This window comes from Loxodonta africana, chromosome 12, assembly GCF_030014295.1.
Source record: "Loxodonta africana isolate mLoxAfr1 chromosome 12, mLoxAfr1.hap2, whole genome shotgun sequence".
NCBI lineage: Eukaryota > Metazoa > Chordata > Mammalia > Proboscidea > Elephantidae > Loxodonta > Loxodonta africana.
The window spans coordinates 59,015,890-59,034,468 of NC_087353.1; the positions used below are offsets into that span (position 1 = coordinate 59,015,890).

General features: G+C 49.4%; 2 protein-coding genes across 3 annotated transcripts; one reads left to right on the plus strand and one right to left on the minus strand.

Moving 5' to 3' along the window:
* Nucleotides 1-575: 575 nt before the first annotated feature.
* Nucleotides 576-9,728, minus strand: SEPTIN12 (septin 12). Of its 2 annotated transcripts, XM_064295549.1 has the most exons (9): nt 9,563-9,728; nt 8,933-9,058; nt 8,776-8,857; nt 5,052-5,189; nt 4,764-4,881; nt 4,580-4,675; nt 2,374-2,470; nt 949-1,000; nt 576-859 (listed from the first exon to the last, which is right to left on the minus strand). In XM_064295549.1, exons 1-9 carry the CDS (start codon nt 9,726-9,728, stop codon nt 658-660), a joined length of 1,077 nt encoding a protein of 358 aa, XP_064151619.1. In that variant the 3' UTR covers nt 576-657. The 2 variants fall into 2 exon arrangements, with proteins under 2 accessions (XP_064151619.1, XP_064151620.1); XM_064295550.1 differs by lacking the exon at nt 5,052-5,189.
* Nucleotides 9,729-17,351: 7,623 nt separating this feature from the next.
* SMIM22 (small integral membrane protein 22) lies at nt 17,352-17,887 on the plus strand. Its single transcript, XM_064295553.1, has 3 exons — nt 17,352-17,487; nt 17,581-17,660; nt 17,803-17,887. Exons 1-3 carry the CDS (start codon nt 17,352-17,354, stop codon nt 17,842-17,844), a joined length of 258 nt encoding a protein of 85 aa, XP_064151623.1. The 3' UTR covers nt 17,845-17,887.
* The last annotated feature ends 692 nt before the right edge of the window (nt 17,888-18,579 follow it).

Sequence of the window (18,579 nt, forward strand, 5' to 3'; positions counted from 1 at the left end):
GCCGTGGTGGGCATGGTCCATGAATGATTCTGCTTTATGCACGCAACAGTGCTCTGAGAGGGGTACTGTCGCCCCCATTTTATAGATGGGAAAACTGAGGCACAGGAAGAGTAAGTGACTTGCCCAAGGTCACACTGCTTGTCAGTTGCAGAGCTGGGATGTTTGAAGCAGCTTTGCCAGACTCCAGAGTTGGAGCTGCTTTCTCACTGTGCTGTGCTGCCAGGGCAGGGGAAAGAGGAAGGCAGGAGGCAGTGGGGCAGAGTTTGATATCCAAACAGTGAGCAACCAAAGACAGGGAGTTTTTAAGTGTTGATCCTGTGGGCCTAGTGCTGTGCCCCGTGCAAGGGGTTGGGATGTAGCAGAGTTTGGCATCTCAGAATCTGGTTGGTAACTTGAGTCTGTTCTGGTCCAAAGGAGGGACTCCTTCCCAGGTCTTCAAGATCCCGAGGCCCTTGGGTCTCACACTATTACTTACAAAAGAACCACAGTTTTATTTGAGAAAAGCTTAAAGAAGCCATTTACAAAACGCTTTTGGTTTTCAAATCACAGCTTTTCATAAAAAGCAATGTCCGTCTTTAATAGATGCTCTAGTACACAGGTATACACGGGTACGCTGCTGGATTCGGGGAGCTCAGCAGGGCCAGAATCCACCAGGGCTCAGAATTTCTCCTCAGAGTCTTCCTGGACCCTACCGGGGACCTTCGAGGACCTGGGGATGACCGGGGAGCTGGCCGGCACCGGGGCCAGGTTCACCCAGCCTGGCCCCCGGGGCAGCACATGGCTCTGGTTGAGTCTGAAGACACGGTAGTTCTCATAGTGCACGTTGTGAGTGATGTCCTTCAGGTCTTGCAGGTGGGAGCTGGGAGGCAGGAGGCAGGTCAGTCGCGGCCTGAGCATCCCCCGGAGTTCCTTCTAGCTCTCCAGCCCCGGGGCTGCCCACACCCTCACCGGATCAGCAGGTCTCTCAGGAGCGGAAACTCACAGTGCGCCATGTTCTCCACTGCAAGACAAGGGTCATTGACTGCCTACTGTATGCTGCAGTACCACCTGATACCCACCATAGCCCCTCCCCCATGTCTCACCTCCTATTTGTTCATTCATTCAGTCATTTATCCATTCAGTCACTGTCCCCAGTGCCTGGCACAAGTGGCTAGGTGGCTCCTACAAGCACTGGTTGAATCGATGAGTCCACCCATCATTTATCCTTACATTTTAATACTTATAAATTGTAGAGGAGCCTTCCCTGGCTCTGTAAGGTGGTCCCCCTTTGTTATGAGTTGTAAATCCTAATCCCTATACCTGCACCCTGGTGGCACAGTGGTTAAGCACTCAGCTGCTAAGTGAAAGATCTGCGGTTTGAACCCACCAGCCGCTCCTCAGGAGAACAATGTGGCAGTCTGTTTCTGTAAAAGATGACAGCCTTGGAACCCTATGGGGCAGTTCTACTCTGTCCTATAGGCTCGCTGTGAGTCTGCATAGATGGTTTATACCTGTGTTTACAATCCCATTCGGGAATGGGTGTCTTTGTTACATTAATGAGGCAGAATTAGTGTAGGGTGTGTCAATCTCTTTTGAAATATAAAACAGCAGATTAAGCCAACAAACAAGCAGAGAAGGGGAAGACATATGCCACTCCACAGGAAGATCACCAAGGAAGAAGCCGAGGAACAGAGGCCGGAAAGAGACAAAGACTTTCACCCAGAGCCCAGAGCCAACAGAGAGAGAAAGCCTTCCCATAGAGCCAGGGCCCAGAATTCATCTTTTAGCCTCCTAGACTTTGAGAAAATAATTTTTTGTTAAAGCCACCCACCTGTGGTGTTCTGTTATATAGCAGCACTAGGTAACTAGGAAACTCTGTCCTATAGTGTCACAATGAGTTGGGATGAGTTGATGGCAATGGGTTTTGGTTAGGTAACTAAGACAGCCACCCTCACCCTGTCATTGCCTCCTTTTTTGGGTTATTGCCGGTCTCCCTGCTTCCACCTGAACAGAAGCTCTGTGGGGACAGGGATCTGGTCTGTCTTGCTTTCACTACATCCCGGAAAACAGGACATAGTAGGCCCACAATAAATTCTGTTGAGTGAACAGAGCCTCCTGGGAATTGGGCACCATGCAAGGTGATGGGGAGTCCTCCTTTCTCTGCAACCTCCACCCCCACCCCATGAGGTTGATGCTATGACAACACCCACTTTCCTATGAAGACACAAAGGGCTGGAGAGTCAAGTGACTTGCCCATAGCTTCACACTGGGAGGAAGGGCTTGATCCCAGGTCTATCGCCTGTCTTTGGGCTTACCCACGCCGGGCCCTATGGGTAGGGTTTACAGCTCATTCTCACTTGCGTCAACCCCAAACCTCCACTGCCCCTCACTGACCTTCAATGATGCCCCACTTCGTCTTCCGGCCCAAGACACACCTCCCATTCACCAAGTGCTCTCGGTCAGCCCCAACCACAGCAAAGGGGATCCGGTCCTGCAGGGTTGGTAGGACACAGGAGGGCAGGCCATGTTGGGGAGGTGGAAGAGAAGGCACCCAGGCAAGAAACAGGGACAGAAAGCAGTAAGAAGAGCACAAAATACCTAACAAGTCAAAAGACCCAAGTTCTAATCTGTGCCTCCATGTCCTCATCTGTAAAATGGGGATAATAGTAGTACCAGTGTAGGGCTTTGTGAATATTTGTGAAGCATTTAGCCTAGTTAAGGATTAGCAGAATAGACTTTGGAAACTGTAACATTACTAGTAACCACATAAATAATATAATCTTGCTAACCTCAAGCCTCTTACCTGTTAAATAAAGACAGTAATCTTCAATGGTTATCATAAAGGTTAAAAGAGAGAACTTTGTAAACCAGGGAGGGGTCGGCAATTTACAGCCCAGGGGCCAAATCCAGCCCACACCCTGACTTTGTAAATTTTTTTTTTATTGTTGTTGAAAATATACACAGCAAAACATACACCAATTCAACGATTTCTACATGTACAATTCAGTGACATTGATTACATTCTTGAGGCTATGCAACCATTCTCACCCTCCTCTTCCAAACTGTGCCTTCCCCATTGACGTAAACTCACTGCCACCTAAGCTTCCTCCTGTCTAACCTTTTGAGTTGCCGTTGTCAGTTTGATCCCATTTAGATGGTTCTTTAAAAGAGCACAATGCTCAAGGCAGACATTGTTTACTAATTACACTAAAATGTTGTTTGGTTTAAAGCAGGCTTCAGGGAATATTTTTTTGGTTTAAGATCATACAATATGCGGCTGTTTGTATCTGGCTTCTTTCACTTAGCATATGTTTTCAAGGTTCATCAATGTTATAGCATCTATCCATACAATTCAGTATTATTCAACTATAAAAAGGAAACTTCATTCCTTTTTATGGCTGAATAATACTGAATTGTATGGATAGACCACATTTTGTTTATCCATCAGTTGATGGGTATTTGGGTTGTTTCCACTTTTTGGTTATTATGAATAATGCTATCATGAACATCAATTTTTAAGGTTTTGTGTGGAAACATGTTTTCATTTCTGTTGGGTCTATACCTAGGAGTGGGATTGCTGGGTCCATAGAATACGGTTAGTCTATTTAATATTTTGAGGAACTGCCAAATGGTTTTCCATAGTGGCTGTACCATTTTACATCCCACCAGCAGTGTATGAGGGGTCCAGCCTCTCTACATCCTTGCCAATACCTGTTATTATCTGTCCTTTTGATAACAGCCATTCTAGTGGGTCGCTATGAGTCGGAATCCACTCAGTGGTGATGGGTTAGTTAGTTGGGTTAGTAGTGGGTGCAAAATAGTATCTCATCGTGGTTTTGATATGCATCTCCCTAGTGGCAAATGATGCTGAGCATTCTTTCATGTACTTATTGGCCATTCAAGGAGCCCTGGTTGTGCAAAGGTAAAGCTTTTGGCTGCTAACTGGAAGATTGCCAGTCTAGCTCACCCAGCAGCTCCATGGGAAAAAGACCTAGTAATTTGCTTCTGTAAAGGTTACAGCCAAGAAAACCCTATGGGGCAGTTCTTTTCTGTTACATGGGGTCCTTGTGAGTCACAATTGACTCGACATCTCCCAACAACAACACTAACCTGTTGCCATAGAGTTGATTCCGACTCATAGTGACACTATAGAACAGAGTAGAACTGCCCCAAAGGGTTTCCAAGGAGCGACTGGTGGATTCGAACTGCTTACCTTTTGGTTAGCAGCCAAACACTTAACCACTGTGCTACAACAACATTGGCCCTTCATATATCTTCTTTGGAGAAATGTCTATTCAAATTCTTTGCCCATTTTTAAATTGGGTTAGTTGTCTTTTTATTGTTGAGTTGTAAGAGGTTCTTTATATATTCTGGATAAAAGCCCCTTATCAGATGTAGGATTGGCAAGCATTTTCTCCCATTGTGAACGGTTTCTTACTCAGCTGGAGTCTGTGGATGGAGATTCAGACCTACTAGAAATACATGAACATTTCCCTGAGTTGTAGAGCGAGATGCATGTTCAGATGCAATGGATGATTAGGAAGAAAACCACCCAGCCTTAAGTCTCTCAAGCCTCCCCTCCCTCACCCCACAGCCATACCCGAATCTTGCTGTTAAGGATCTTGTCATTGACATCCTCATCAAAGCACTTCTGTGGGTACACGTCGATGCAGTGGGTCCTCAGGTTGTGCTGGATCTGGGGACCATGCACAGGTGACCTCAGCCCACCCACGCTGTCCACTGTGCCCCACCCCACCCAGCCCCACCTTGTGTGCCTAGCTCACCCTGCGCCTGAAGGTCTCTCGCTCCTCTAAGGTCAGGCTGTCTGCCCGGGCGATCACGGGCACCACGTTTACTGCTTGGCACAGCCGCTGCAGGAACTCAATGTCTAGGGGCCGCAGGCTGTCCCCAGTACGGTGGTGGCAGTGGTGGTGGTGACAAGTGTGTGAATGAGGGGGTGGCGCCAGCCCACAGCCCGTATCAGCAGACCCTCCTCCTCCTCTGGACCCCTGCAGGTACCCAGAGCCCTGCCTGTGTCTCCCACCCCAGCCTGCCCGGCCCAGCCACCTCACCAGTGCCCAGTAGGTGGCACGAAGTACACACAGCAGTGCACCCGGGTGTCGGGGATGTGGCGCCGGCGGGTGATGAGGATCTCCTCCTGCAGGTACCGCTCATACTGCTCATTGATGTAGCCCAGGATGGGGTCCCAGCTGAGGCGGCAAGACGGACCCTCCCCTCAGAACCACCCCCGAGGCCCCAGCCTGCCTCCCCTGCTGTCGAAAACATCCTACCCTCCCACCCTTAGGGTGACCAGTCCTCCTGGTGTGCCTGGCACTGAGGAGTTTCCCAGGATGCAGGACTCGATTCCAACTCATGGCGACCCCATGTGTGTCAGGGCAGAACTGCACTCCCTAGGATTTGCAATGGATGTTTTTTCAGAAGTCTATTTCTACCCCTTTCTTTTCTTTCTTCTTCTTTTTTTTTTAGGTTTTCAAAGTACTTTTTGTATTACAGAGATGGAAAGTTCCCAATACATTCTTTGAAAAAACACTGCACAGATTCTCCCATGCAAGCACATGAATTCAACAGCTTTCCAGGTTTTCAAACTACTTCGTGTGTAACAAGGACACTAAAGAACCTAAAGCATTCTATGAATAGACCTTTCTTTTAAATCGCCTCTGGGTAGACTTGAACCAAGGACGGATTACCCAATAACCAAGGTAAGCATGTGCTAAGGCCATCAACGAAACAGGTGCACCACTTGTCCAAAGCAAAGACTCACACTTGCCTAGCAGACGGGACACAAGGAAAAGCGAGTGGTGCCCTGGAAGACTTGATTCATTATCCTTATTATGTATGGAAGTAGATATTGTTCTGCAGCTTAATTGTGATGAAATCATTGAAGAATTTGTAAGTGCAAAGAATAGGAAAGTGTTTTTAACTGTAACATATTAGAGATGAAAGATCTATCTAAAAATAAAATATAGTAATTTGTAATTTGTTTTTTGATGATTAAATTTTCTTTTATGACATCTTTTCATTTGATCATTTATAACTATAGCATTACAAAACAAGCGTCAAAATTTAAGTATGAGCCGTTTAAAGCAAAATTGGTGAAAGTCAATTTTTCTTTGTGGAAGATCAGCAGATTTTTATATTGATTGTTGAAACAACTAAGTTCACTGACTCATTTTCTTTGTTGTAGACTATGTGGAGTATTCTTCTTCTAGAAAATGTGGTAGTAGTAAAAATGTTAGTACCCCACATCCACTAAAAATTTGATAATATAGTTCATCTCATTCCGCTAAAATGGCACATGCCAATTTGCATTCAATCACTGATATTATATTTAAACAGAAGTTATGTCATGGATAGCTAAAACACACACACGCGTATATGTAGATATACATGTGTATATATAACTCACATACCCCGTTCAAATGCATGAGTAAGCAGAGGAGGGAGCACCACAGATTGTCAGCGTTTAGGGCCCTCACATGTCTTAATCCAGCCCTGACTCAAACCTCTAACTTTCAGTTCATGGTTTGCACCACCCAGGGACTTCATAAAACTTAGTTCTGGGCAAACTGAGAGGGCTGGTCAGCCTGTTACCTTCCCCAGCCTGCATCGTCAGAGAGACACAGGAGACTCCCTGCTATTCTCAAACTGAGACCTCAGCTTCCTTGTCTGTAAAATGGGCACAGGGGAGTGGTGAGCATTAAACAAGGTTAACAGTCATGCCTGCCTGGTTCAGACCACCACTGACTCTCACCCGGATTATTGCAAGAGTGCCCCGACTCCTCTTCCCGTGCCCCCTTGTACCTCCGTCTATTGTCAACACAGTGGCCCAAAGGATGCTTTTAAAAACAGGAGTCAGTCAGATCGTGTCCCTTTTCTGCTCAACCTCTAGAGGCTGAGAAAAAGCCTGCAAAGCCCTACACCATCTGACCCCATTTCCTCCTGCCCCATCTCCCCATCCGCCTCTCCTTGTTCACGCCCTTCCAGCCTCCTCGCTGTTGCTTGAGCACACCTGGCCTGTCCTACCATAGGGCCTTTGCACTTGCTGTTTCTCTGCCTGGAGCGCTCTGCCCCCAAATATCCACATAACTCATTCATTAACTCCAAGTCTTGGCCCATTTGGCTCCTTCTCAGTGAGGTCTTTCTAAGTGTGTTCTTATTCACACTCTACTATTGGAGAAAATTTGCAAATTTCAGCAATGTTGCCTCTATATTACTAAGAGAAAAATGCATTTTTTCTGCTATGTACTGATTTTTTGGGGGGGAGGTGTGAAAATATATATAGCTGAACATACACCAACTCAACAATTTCTACATGTACAATTCAGTGATACTGACCACGTTCTTCAAGTTGTGCAACCGTTCTCTCTGCCCTTTTTCCAAACTATTCCACCACTGTTAGCATAAAGGAAACCCTGGTGGCTTAGTGGTTAAGAGCTATGGCTGCTAACCAAAAGGTCAGTGGTTAGAATCCACCAGGTGCTCCTTGGAAACTCTATGGGACAGTTCTACTCTGTCCTGTAGGGTCACTATGAGTTGGAATCAACTCAACGTCAACAGGTATTAGCATAAACTGTCAGTGAGGTCTCTCTTGATCACCTACTGGTGGCACAGTGGTTAAGCACGCGGCCGCTAATTGAAGGTTCAGCCACTCCATGGGAGAAAGACGTGGCAGTCTGCTTCCATTAAGATTTACAGCCCTGGAAACCCTATGGGGCAGTTCTACTCTGCCCCATAGGGTCACTATAAGTCACAATTGACTTGATGGCAGTGGGTACAGCTTTCTCTACCCCCTTCCCTGTCTTCTTTTTTTTCCATTAGCATTTTGCATCTTCTAATAGACTGTGTTTGTAGGTGACCACATCTCACAGTTCACCTGGGACACTCCTGGCTTCCCCCTGCTGCCCCAGTATAATGAATCACAATACCCCCTTAACTCTCAAAAATGTCCCATTTGGATGATAGATTTTGTGTTCACTCTCTGTATAACTGATTTATTTTTTTCATTGCCTGTTCCCCACCCCACCTCCACCCCCACCACCACGACCATGGAAGTTCCATGCAGGCAAGGATCTGTTTGATGTTGACTGCTGTATTCCCTGTTGCTAAACCAGAGCTTGGTACATAGCAGGTACTCAGTAAAGCATTGTGCACAGGGCCGGCTTCACGGGTGTGAACTGTGCAGTCAAAGACAGCTCACGCCTAGAAGGGCCCACACTTGGTTTAATGCTCTGCCGCCATGATCTTAAAATTTTTAATTTTTAAGACAAGGGGACCTGCATTTTCACTGTACTGGGCCCCCCAAACCACTCAGCCGGCACTGATTGTGTGTGTGTGTGTGTGTGTGCACTCCCAGCCATGTCAGGGGCTCTTATCAACTCCCTAGAACAACTCTCTAAGGTGCTGTCATCATCCTCAAGTTACAGTGAAGGAAATCAACACTCAGAGAGCTTATGTGACCTGTCCCAGCTTAAGCAGCTAGAAAGTGGCCCAACCCAGGGGTCCTAACTCTGGAATGTGGGATGCTCACAATCTGCTATACAGTGGCCTTTAGTGAGTGCTTACTGTATGCCAGGCAGCAAGCTAAGACCTTTACATACTGAACTTCAGTCATTGAGGTAGAGTTGAATGCACCCATTATACAGACAAGGAAACTGAGGCTCAAAGATGCAGCAGCTAGGTGGCTTCAGATCTGTTCCCCAGGCCAGGGTGGGGGTTCAGGGGAGTAGGGTGGACAAAGGGTAGAGGCAGCTGGGGCTCAGCCCCCAGGGGACCCACCATTTGTCATTGTTGATCTGGTCCCCAAAGCCCGGCGTGTCGGTCACTGTCAGCTTCAGCTTCACACCCTTCTCCTCGATGACTGTGGAGGGAGACCGAAGGGGAAGGAGATTGGACCGGGTAGGGTAGGAGGGGGTGGGGGTGGGGACTTACTCACCATGGGTCACCGACTGCAGCTTCAGCGTCTGGGGCGTGGGCCCCCCCAAGCCCGGCGGGGTCGACTTCCACACCTTGGACTTGAACAGAGTGTTCACCATTGTGGACTTGCCCAGCCCGCTCTGCCCTGGGAGTAACCGTGATGGAAGCAAGCAGGGTGGATGCTGTAGGTATTCTTTCTCAAACTCCTAAGTGCAATTTTGTAAAACTTAACTGTTTTCAAAGTACAACCTACATACAGAAAAGTACACACTGTTCTCAGTGTCCAGCTCTATGCATTTTTACAAACTAAGCACACCCATGTGAGCAGCACCAGGCCAAGAAGCAAGGCATTACAGCACCCCACAAACCCACTCCTGCCCCCTCTCTGTAACTACTCATCAGATATTCCATCAACATCCAATAGTTCTGCCTGCCTTTGACCTTGACATCTGCGAAACCACATAGCATGCGGTGTCGGGTGCTTTTGTCTATTAAGGACTCTGCAGTGTTTCCCAGATTTTCACCGACAGTACCCAGTGAGGTGCTATTAACAGATGGAGAGACTAAGGCTCCAAGAGTTGCAGTGACATACCCAGGCTGATGGAGACATGTCTGCTAGCCTGTCCAGCGAGCCCAGCCCCGCGCTTACCCACCACCATGATGTTGAACTCAAACCCCATCTTCATGGCTTTGATCTTCAGCTGGTCCAGCACAGCCTCAATGCCCACATAACCAAGCATCTCGCCGCAGGGTGGGGTCCTGGGGCTGGGGGTCCGCGATGAGCAGGGGGATGGGGACCGCCTTGTTGGGTCCATGGGGCCAAGGGCACGACAATGCCTGTCATCAGAGTGGGGTGGGGGAAAGGGCTGTGTCTCGGGCTCCAGAAGGGGAAGAACCCTGAGCTCTAGCTTCTGAGCCCTGACTCCCAGCACCCTTCCTGCCCCTTAGTCTACCCCAAGTCCTCTGACCTGAGGGGTTTGGTGAGCGGTACCTACGGAGAGCTGCTTCTTGGGGGAGACTCAGCCCCCATGCTGAGATGCACCCCAAGGATCTGCCCTCCCACTAGCTTGCACTCATGTCCCTAACCCTAGCCAGGGCAGGAGTTCTCAGGCTGGCTCCCTGCTCCATCACTTCCCCTAGAAGGGGTCTGCCCAGGCTTGGGGTGGGCTTGGGTCTCGGCTGGAGTCATGGATGAGGCCACAGGGTCCAGCGGACATGGAGAGGCAGTTCATGTTTTAGCAGGCCACTTGGGGAGTGGGCTCAGGAAGAGGTGCTCCCTGCTCAGGGGCCTCACTCTGCCCCTAGGACACACGACAGAGATGACGGAGATGGGGATCGAGAGAGGCTGCAGGAGAGCAAAAGGGACAGAGAGAGAGAAGCCAGGAACAGGCCCCAACAGACAGAGGAGATGGTCTCCCGGGGAGGCAGGGCAGAGAGCTCGCAGACAGAGAGAAAGAGAGATAGAGAAAGGAGGGCAAGAAGCAGCAATCTCTGAATGCACCTGGTGGCCCACGTCCCCTGGGAGCTATCAGCAGCTGCTCCTGGCTGAGCAGGCCCTGGTGTGTATCCAGGGGGAGGGCAGAGGGTGACAGTTAACAGAAGAATCTGAGCTCCATCCCCCTTCCTGGGACCCCCACCTGGGTGGGGGCTCTTGTGCAGCTAGAGGAGGAGCAGGGAACAGGGAAGATGACTGTCATGGACTGAATTATGTTCCCCCCAAAATGTATCGATTTGGCTGGGCCATGATTCCCAGTATTGTGTGGTTGTCCTCCATTTTGTGATTGTAATTTTATGTTAAAGGGTGAGATCGTAACGCCATTACTAAGGTCACATCCCTGATCCAATGTAAAGGCAGTTTCCCTGGGGTGTGGTCTGCACCACTTTTTATCTTACAAAAGGAAAGGGAAGAGAACAGAGTACGGACCTCATACCACCAAGAAAGCAGTGCCAGGAGCAGAGCGGTCCTTTTGACCCAGGGTCCCTGTGCAGAGAAGCTCCTAGTCCAGCGGAAGATTGATGAGAAGGCCGACAGAGAGAAAAAGCCTTCCCCTGGAGCTGAGGCCCTGAATTTGGACTTTTAGCCTACTTTACTGTGAAGAAATAAATTTATCTTTGTTAAAGCCATCCACTTGTGGTATTTCTGTTACAGCAGCACTAGATGACTAACACAATGACCCCCAGGCCCTTTTGGGACAATGCCCCTGTAACCCTCACAACAACCCTGTCCCAGGTGATGCAATGACCGTTTACAGTACAAGGACCTGGAGGCTCCCAGGGCAGCTCCCTTGCCCGAGGTCCCGGTGTATAGCTGGGCTTCCGATGTCCAAGTTCATGCCTCTTAGCCACTCTGCCAGGGGAAGCAAACCCGCCACCCATGGCCTGAAAGTGGAACGTAGTGTGTTTTCTTTGGCCAGTGTTGGTGTCAGAGTGTTTAAGATGACAGTGCTGAAAAATTAAAGGATTGATTTGGCAAATATTTACCCAATACATGGCATTGTTCTGGGAGGTGTTGGATATTAATTTCCTTAACACTCATCATGACCCGATGAACTAAGTGCTGTTGCCACCCCTAGTTTACAGGTAAGAGAAAGGTGGAGGGATGTGCTCAAGGTCACACAGTGAGGAAGTGGCAGAGCTGGGATTTAAGCCCAGGCACTCGGGGTCCAGAGTCATGTGCTCACTCTTTACTGCCTTTTTTCCTGTTCACTAAAAATCTAGATTTCTGGTGTATCTTAAAACCAAACCCACTGCCGTTGAATCGATTCCGACTCATAGCAATCCAATAGAACAGAGTAGAGCTGCCCCATAGGGTCTCCAAGGCTGTAAATCTTTACAGAAACAGACTGCAACATCTTTCTCCTGATGAATGGCTGATGGGTTAGAACCTAGGGCTTTAACCACCAAGGTTCCTCCCAATGCATCTTAAAGGATCCCAAACACTGGCAACTCTAGCACAGTCCCATGGCTTGCTTGTACTGCCTCCTGTAGATAGGTGATGTGCTTTCCAGCTTGCCATAGTCCTCACCCACCCTATTGTCTCTCTAACTCTTTGGTGCTGTTGTTAGGTGCCCTCCAGTTGGTTCCTACTCTTAGCAACCCTGAGTACAACAGAACAAAACATTGCCCGATCCTGGGCCATCCTCACAATCATCACTATGTTTGAGCCCATTGTTGTAGCCACTGTGTCAATCCATCTCATTAAGGGCCTTCCTCTTTTTCACTGACCCTCTACGTTACCAAGTGTGGTGTCCTTCTCCAGGGACTGGACCCTCCTGATAACACGTTCAAAGTATGTGAGATGAAATCTCACCATTCTTGCTTCTAAGGAGCATTCTAGCTGTACTTCTTCCAAGACAGATTTGTTCATTCTTCTGGCAGTCCATGGTATAGTCAATATTATTCTCCAACACCATAATTCAACCCTAAGATATTTTTATCAAGCCCGGCTCACGTAATTGTTTCCTATTCGCCTGTTTTCTGGCACCTGAGTTCGCAAGCCCTAAGCATTCCTCTGCCCCCAGGGGTCAGCAAACTTTTTTGTAAAGGGCTTGTTGATATTAGTTGCATGGAGTTGCTTCTAACCCATGGCAACCTTTTGCATAACAGAACAAAATGTTGCCTGGTCCTGTGCCATCTTCATGATGGTTGGTATGTCTGAGCCCATCGTTGCAGCTATTGTGTAGTGCCTTCCTAGGGTAGGGGGCTCATCTCCCAGCATTATATCAGACAATATTCTGTTGTGATCCATAAAGTTTTCATTGGTTGATTCTCAAAAGTAGATTGCCAGGCCTTTCTTTGTAGTCTGCCTTAGTCCGGAAGCTCCGCTGAAACCTGACCACCATGGGTTACCCTACTGGTCTTTGAAATATTGGTGGCAGAGCCTCCAGCATCATAGCAACACTCAAGCCACCATAGTATGACAATCTGATAGACAGTTGGTGGAAGGCGTTAGACAGTAAATATTTTAGGCTTGATGGACCAGATAGGTTTCTGTTGTTACTACTCAACTCTGCCATTGTAGCCTGAAAGCAGCCCTAGACGGTATGTAAATTAATGGCATGCTGTGTTCCAGTAAAACTGCATTTACAGAAGCAGTGTAGTTTGCTGCCACTATCATCCTCTCAGGCTCACCACCTCTGCCCCAGTTTGCTCACCTTAACTATCCTCAGCCCCAAACAGCCCTCTATCCTTCTTCATCTATGGCCCTTCCACCGCTTCCTTTCTTCTCGGCTACTGCCCCCACCTTCTACAAGTCTGACAGTGTAGACTTAAAGGGTTGGAGGACAGGAGTTGGGGCTGGATAGGAGCCAGGACAGGAGGATGGGGGCCAAACCTACCCTGGACTACGGTTCCATTTTCAACAGTGAAATCTCACAAGCTACAGCTCTGAAACAGGCTGCTCAGCCATATCTTGAACAGTACCTGAGCCAATTTTTTTTCCTTCTTCTTTCTCTCCTCTAGCCCATCCCTGCCTCCAAGTAAGATCCTGATGTTAGCTGCCCAAATGGTTAAGTGTTAACCAATGTTTCCTCTAAGACTGTGGAAAACAAGTGATATTGATCTAAGCCTGTCAAATAAGAGGAAGGATGGCGCCAGCTACCCCCTGAGCTGATGGGATAATGGCGGGAAAAGATCAACATGTTTGAGATACGACCACCAAAACCAAACAGAAGAAAGAGGGCACACATTCCACAGGTCCCTAAAACTTATGGCCCCTTTTCCCTTAAAAACCCGAACCCATCGGTAGTCTGGTGAGACAGACGACTTTAAGGGGAGATCATTCCCCTCTGTCTCCACATACCAGTACATCTAATAACGCTCTTGTTACCCACCTCACCCCTGTCTCAAGAATTGGCTATTTGCGGCAGGCGGCTCTCACTTGCGAAAATTGTGGTAACAACTCCAGAATGCTCCTTGAAAGCAAGAACGGTGAGACTATGTCTTACATACTTTGGACATGTTATCAGGAGGGACCAGTCCCTAGATAAGGACATCATGCTTGGTAAAGTAGAGGGTCTTCGAAAAAGAGGAAGATCCTCAACGAGACGGAATTACACAGTGGCTGCAACAATGGGCTCAAGCATAACAATGATTGTGAGACTGGAGCAGGACAGGGCAGTGTTTTGTTGTTGTACATAGGGTCACTATGAGTCAGAACCGACTTGACGGCACCTAACAATAACAACTTCACAGCTACTGAGGACAAGCCTGGCCTCATAAAAGTAAACAAGATGTTATTAAGATGGAACAGTTCCAGTGACAAATGGACTGGCCTTCAACCAAAGTAGATTCCACTTCTGGGAATGTTCCTGAAGGAAATAAACCTCTTTGCAGAGAAGAAACTTTCTCCAGGAAGATCATCCCAGGTGAGTGATGTATGAGTCTGAAAACTCTGGGGGAGACAGTATCAGTGGGCACTGGCAGGATCTTACAAAGTCAGTGTGTGCAAAGGACAGGTTCCTAAGTAATCTTGAGACTCAGGTGTGCAGAAAGTGTTACCAATCGCCAATCTGACACAAAGGGTCCTTGTCTTTTCCTGAGTAAGAATACACACGAAAGACAAACTTTATCTTCAGCAAGCTGTATTTTGCTTGAGTCAAGCAAAAGGAGTCAGTGGGGCAGTAAGCCTCTCCAAAAGGCTGACTTGAAAATGGAAGCAAGGCTAGGGCTTATGTGGGTTTGGTGGAGACAACAGAGTAATGAATATTTAGTGGGCTTCCTTCAAGGGGTGGGTACTTCTCAGAATGGCGGTGCATGTTAATTAGGTTGCACACGCATCTGGAATCCAAGATGTAACCTGCTGTTATTCAAGATGGAGTCCTCTCGGCAGCCCTTGGCATCACTTATTATGGGATATAGAGCAAGCGCACTGACCTTTGGCACTACGTCACCATCTTCGGAGGGCTAAGGAAGGTTAAAGAGCGGTCACACCTTGTTCTCCTGTGCATGTGGGAGCCTGTAAAGAGGAAAGGGACTAGAAAAACACTAAGGAGATAGTAATTTCAGCCTTATCTCATGTTGACAGGGTGTGGTTCCTGTTTACCCAACTTCTATATGGTAATCTTTTAACAGCTCTTTTGTTCTGCCAGCACAGTTAGCCCTATCTGTCTCAAAAGCACACATTAACTGGGAAAGGTGCTCTTGGCTGTGTTGCTGGGGAAACAGGCTAAGGCGATTTGAGCCGTTTGACTACAGCAGGCCAGCCCAAATGCATACAAAGAACAAAAAACTGGGCAATTGCACCCATGAGTTGGGTTATAGTAATACACGACCATTTATTACAGTGTGCTAGGCATTATGCTAAGAAAGTTTTTACGTTATTTAATTCTCATGACAACCCTAGGAGGTGGGTACTATGAATATACCCACTTTACAGAGGAGGAAACTGAGACAGGAGTCAGGGAATGTGCCCAAGGTCACATACAGGTGGGTGTGAAGGGCTGACCTACCCTAGCTACTGCCTACCACTGCCTTCTATTATTGTTCTGCTTCGGTCCGGGTGGGGGTTACAGGGGTTATAGGCAAGGAAATGGATTCTGTCCCAGAGTCTTCAGAAGGAACGCGGCCCTGATGACCCATTTTAGACTTCTGACCCCCCACCAAGAACTGTAAAATAATAATCTGTTCTGTTTTAAGCCACTAAGTTTGTGGTTATATGTAACAGTAGTAATTGGAAACATACTACACTAGGTGTGTGATTTGTGTTAGTGGCTTAAATTCTCAAGACCTCAGTTTTCATATCTTTAAAGAGAGAATAGCAATAACACCCACATTAGGATGGCCATGAGGAAGAAATTAGATAATGTATGTGCAGTGATAGGCACGGAGCCTAACATTAAAACCTGTTGCTGTGGAGTCGATTCCAATTCATAGCGACCCCATAGGACAGAGTAGAACTGCCCCATAGGGTTTCCAAGGAGTGGCTGCTAGATTCAAATTGCCAATCTTTTGGTTAGCACTCAAGCGCTTAACCACTGCACCACCACGGCTCTGAGCCTAACATTAGCTGGTGTTTTTCCCCCTGCTAAACCATGAGTGCCACGAGAACAAGAGATTGTGTCCACTTGGTTCACAGCCATACCTCCAGTGCTGGACACAGCCTCTGTCCCCTAGTGGGGATGGTCAGAGATATCAGGGTCAAGGTCAGGACCCCAGGCCCCAAGTTTGGGGAAAGAGCTCATTCGAGGGATAATCATTACCTCCTGCAATGGTTACTATGAGGATTAAAGCAAAGAAGATAAGAACCATCCTGGCTGCCCAAGGAACCATAACCAAAAAATCAAACCTGTTGCCATCACCCTTCAGGCCGGTAGAACTGCCCCATAGGGTTTCCAAGCCTGTCATCTTTACAGAAGTTGACTGCCACATCTTTCTTCCACGGAGCCAGGGCCACTGGGTGGGTTCAAACCTCTGACCTTTAGATTAACAGCCAAGCACTTAACCACTGCCCACCAGGGCTCCTTTAAGGAGCCACACCAGTTGCCGTTACCGTTGACTCTGACTCATCGTGACGGTATAGGACAGAGTAGAACTGCCCCATAGAACTTCCAAGGAGCACTTGGTGGACTTGAACTACGGACCTTTTGGTTAGCAGCCGTAGCTCCCAACCACTACGCCACTAAGGTTTCCTAAGGAGCCATAGTGGAATGTAAACAAATTGTCTCCCTCTCTCTCTCCCTCCTTTCTCTTCTCTGTTTGCCTGTCATGAAGCCCACAGTGGCTGAGTGCCCCCTGGGTTCCAGGTTGTTTGGGATACTGAGAAAAGAAAAAGAACCTGACTGGCCCCTGGGTCCTGCAGCATGGCCTCTTGGGAGGCAGGTGTGTGCGCACACCTGTCAAAGGCAGGCTCATACCTGTGGGGGCTGGGAAGGCAGCACTGGTGCCCCCCCTCCCCTGAGCTCTGGCAACACCTGGCTGTCCCCAGAGAGGGGCGGGGCTGGTTGCCAAGGTCTCAGGTGGCCAAAGATCCGGAAGCAGGAAGCAGTCTGGGCTTTCAGGACCCAGGACTTGACTGCCAGCGGGGAGCCCCAAGGTAGGGATCTGGGGTAGGGGGACTAAAGGGAGGGTAGGAGCTGGGGAGGGGGCTGCCCAGACCTGGGTCAGGGTAGGTGTGGGGGTGGGCCTGAGCCAGGAGCAGGGGAGAGACCAGGGGGAAGTGCTGGGGCTCAGGGGCCAAGCCGGGAGGGGTTTGGGCTGGCATGGGAGTCTAGGGCAGAAGCAAGGGCAGGAGTGGAAACAGGATATGTATCTGGGGAGGGTGTGTTGTGGGGCTGGGGTGGGAACTGGGCCAGCTGGGGGCTGGGGCTGGGCAGTGTGACCTGGGGTTTGGCTCAGCCCTCCTGGGCCACCACTGTGTGGCCAGCCTGCAGAGGAGCCCAGGGTTCTGAGGTGGCCCTGCTGGAGGGCTGGGCAGGTGGCACCCAGGACACAGTGCTGAGATGGCTCCGTCGGTTGAGGACCTGGGACAGGAGTTGGAGGCCACAGCCCAGGATGTGTTGGGGAAACTGAAGAGCCGCCAGCTGTTCCAGTCTGATTGGGACACGGCCGCCTTTGTCGTCTTCCTCATCTTTGTGGGTGAGTGTGGCCACCGCCTCCAGCCCCCTAGTAGCCTCTGTCCCGGCCCCAGAGGGCCAAGGGACAGGTCTGGACACTCATTCTCATCCATAGGCACGGTGCTGTTTCTGCTACTGCTTGTCATCATTCATTGCTGCTGCTGTTGCTGCTGCAACTCCCCCAGGTCCCTGAAGGTTAGCCCCATGAGGGTGCGTCGGCTGGCCTTCCTGGTGCCCGTGCATCACAGACCGCACTGGGGGAATGAGGGTGGCTGCAGGGCGGGTGCTGGCTCTCCCACAATTGGAGCGCCACCAGGCTCCTCTGTGTCTCTTGCAGCGGAGCCCCAAGGGGGTAGATAACCTCGCCCTGGAGCCTTAACGAGTCCCTGCCAGCCCCTTCCTGTGTCCTGCATGGCTGTGACAGTAAGAGCGCCCGGTGCTGCCTGGAGCTGAGCCTGCCGCAGAGTGTGTACACAGCCCCCGGTGGTGGTGTGCAGAGGGAGGACTTGGTGCTTCACGTGGACAACCACCTGGTCCCTCAGTGTCTTCAGCTGCTGATGGCTGTCACTGTGCTGTGTCACACAGAAGCCTGGCACTTAAAGGCTTTAAGGGACTTGGTGGGGGTCACCTAGCTATTGAGAGGAGAAGCTGGTCTCAAATTCAGGGGACCGAATCCCCAGGCAGAGCCGTCACCATCCCCCTGGGCCCTTGGTAATGCTGGCAGCCAGGGCATCCTGTCAAATTGGGCTGTGTGCCCCACAGGCGTAGGGAGGGGAAACCCAGGGCTGGTACCATTGGATGCTCCTTGCAAGGAGCTCACCCAGGCCTGGGTGTGGTGGGAAGAGGGGAGGCTCCTGACTGCCAAGGATCCCCATTCTGTGTCCCAACTCAGACACAAAGACAGGCAGACATAGGGGCTCCAGGCAAAGTCTGATGATCTTTTATTTCTCGGATGTTCCCGTGGGGTTGTAGAACAAACTCAACCAGCGGCATCAGTGCTTGGCCAACCCACCTATCTCCCCTCCTCCCCTCCAACTCACAGCTTGTTAGCCCCCCTACCCCGATCCTGTGGCGGGAGAGGGTGTCCAGCTACCTTTGCCATCCTACTGGTGGC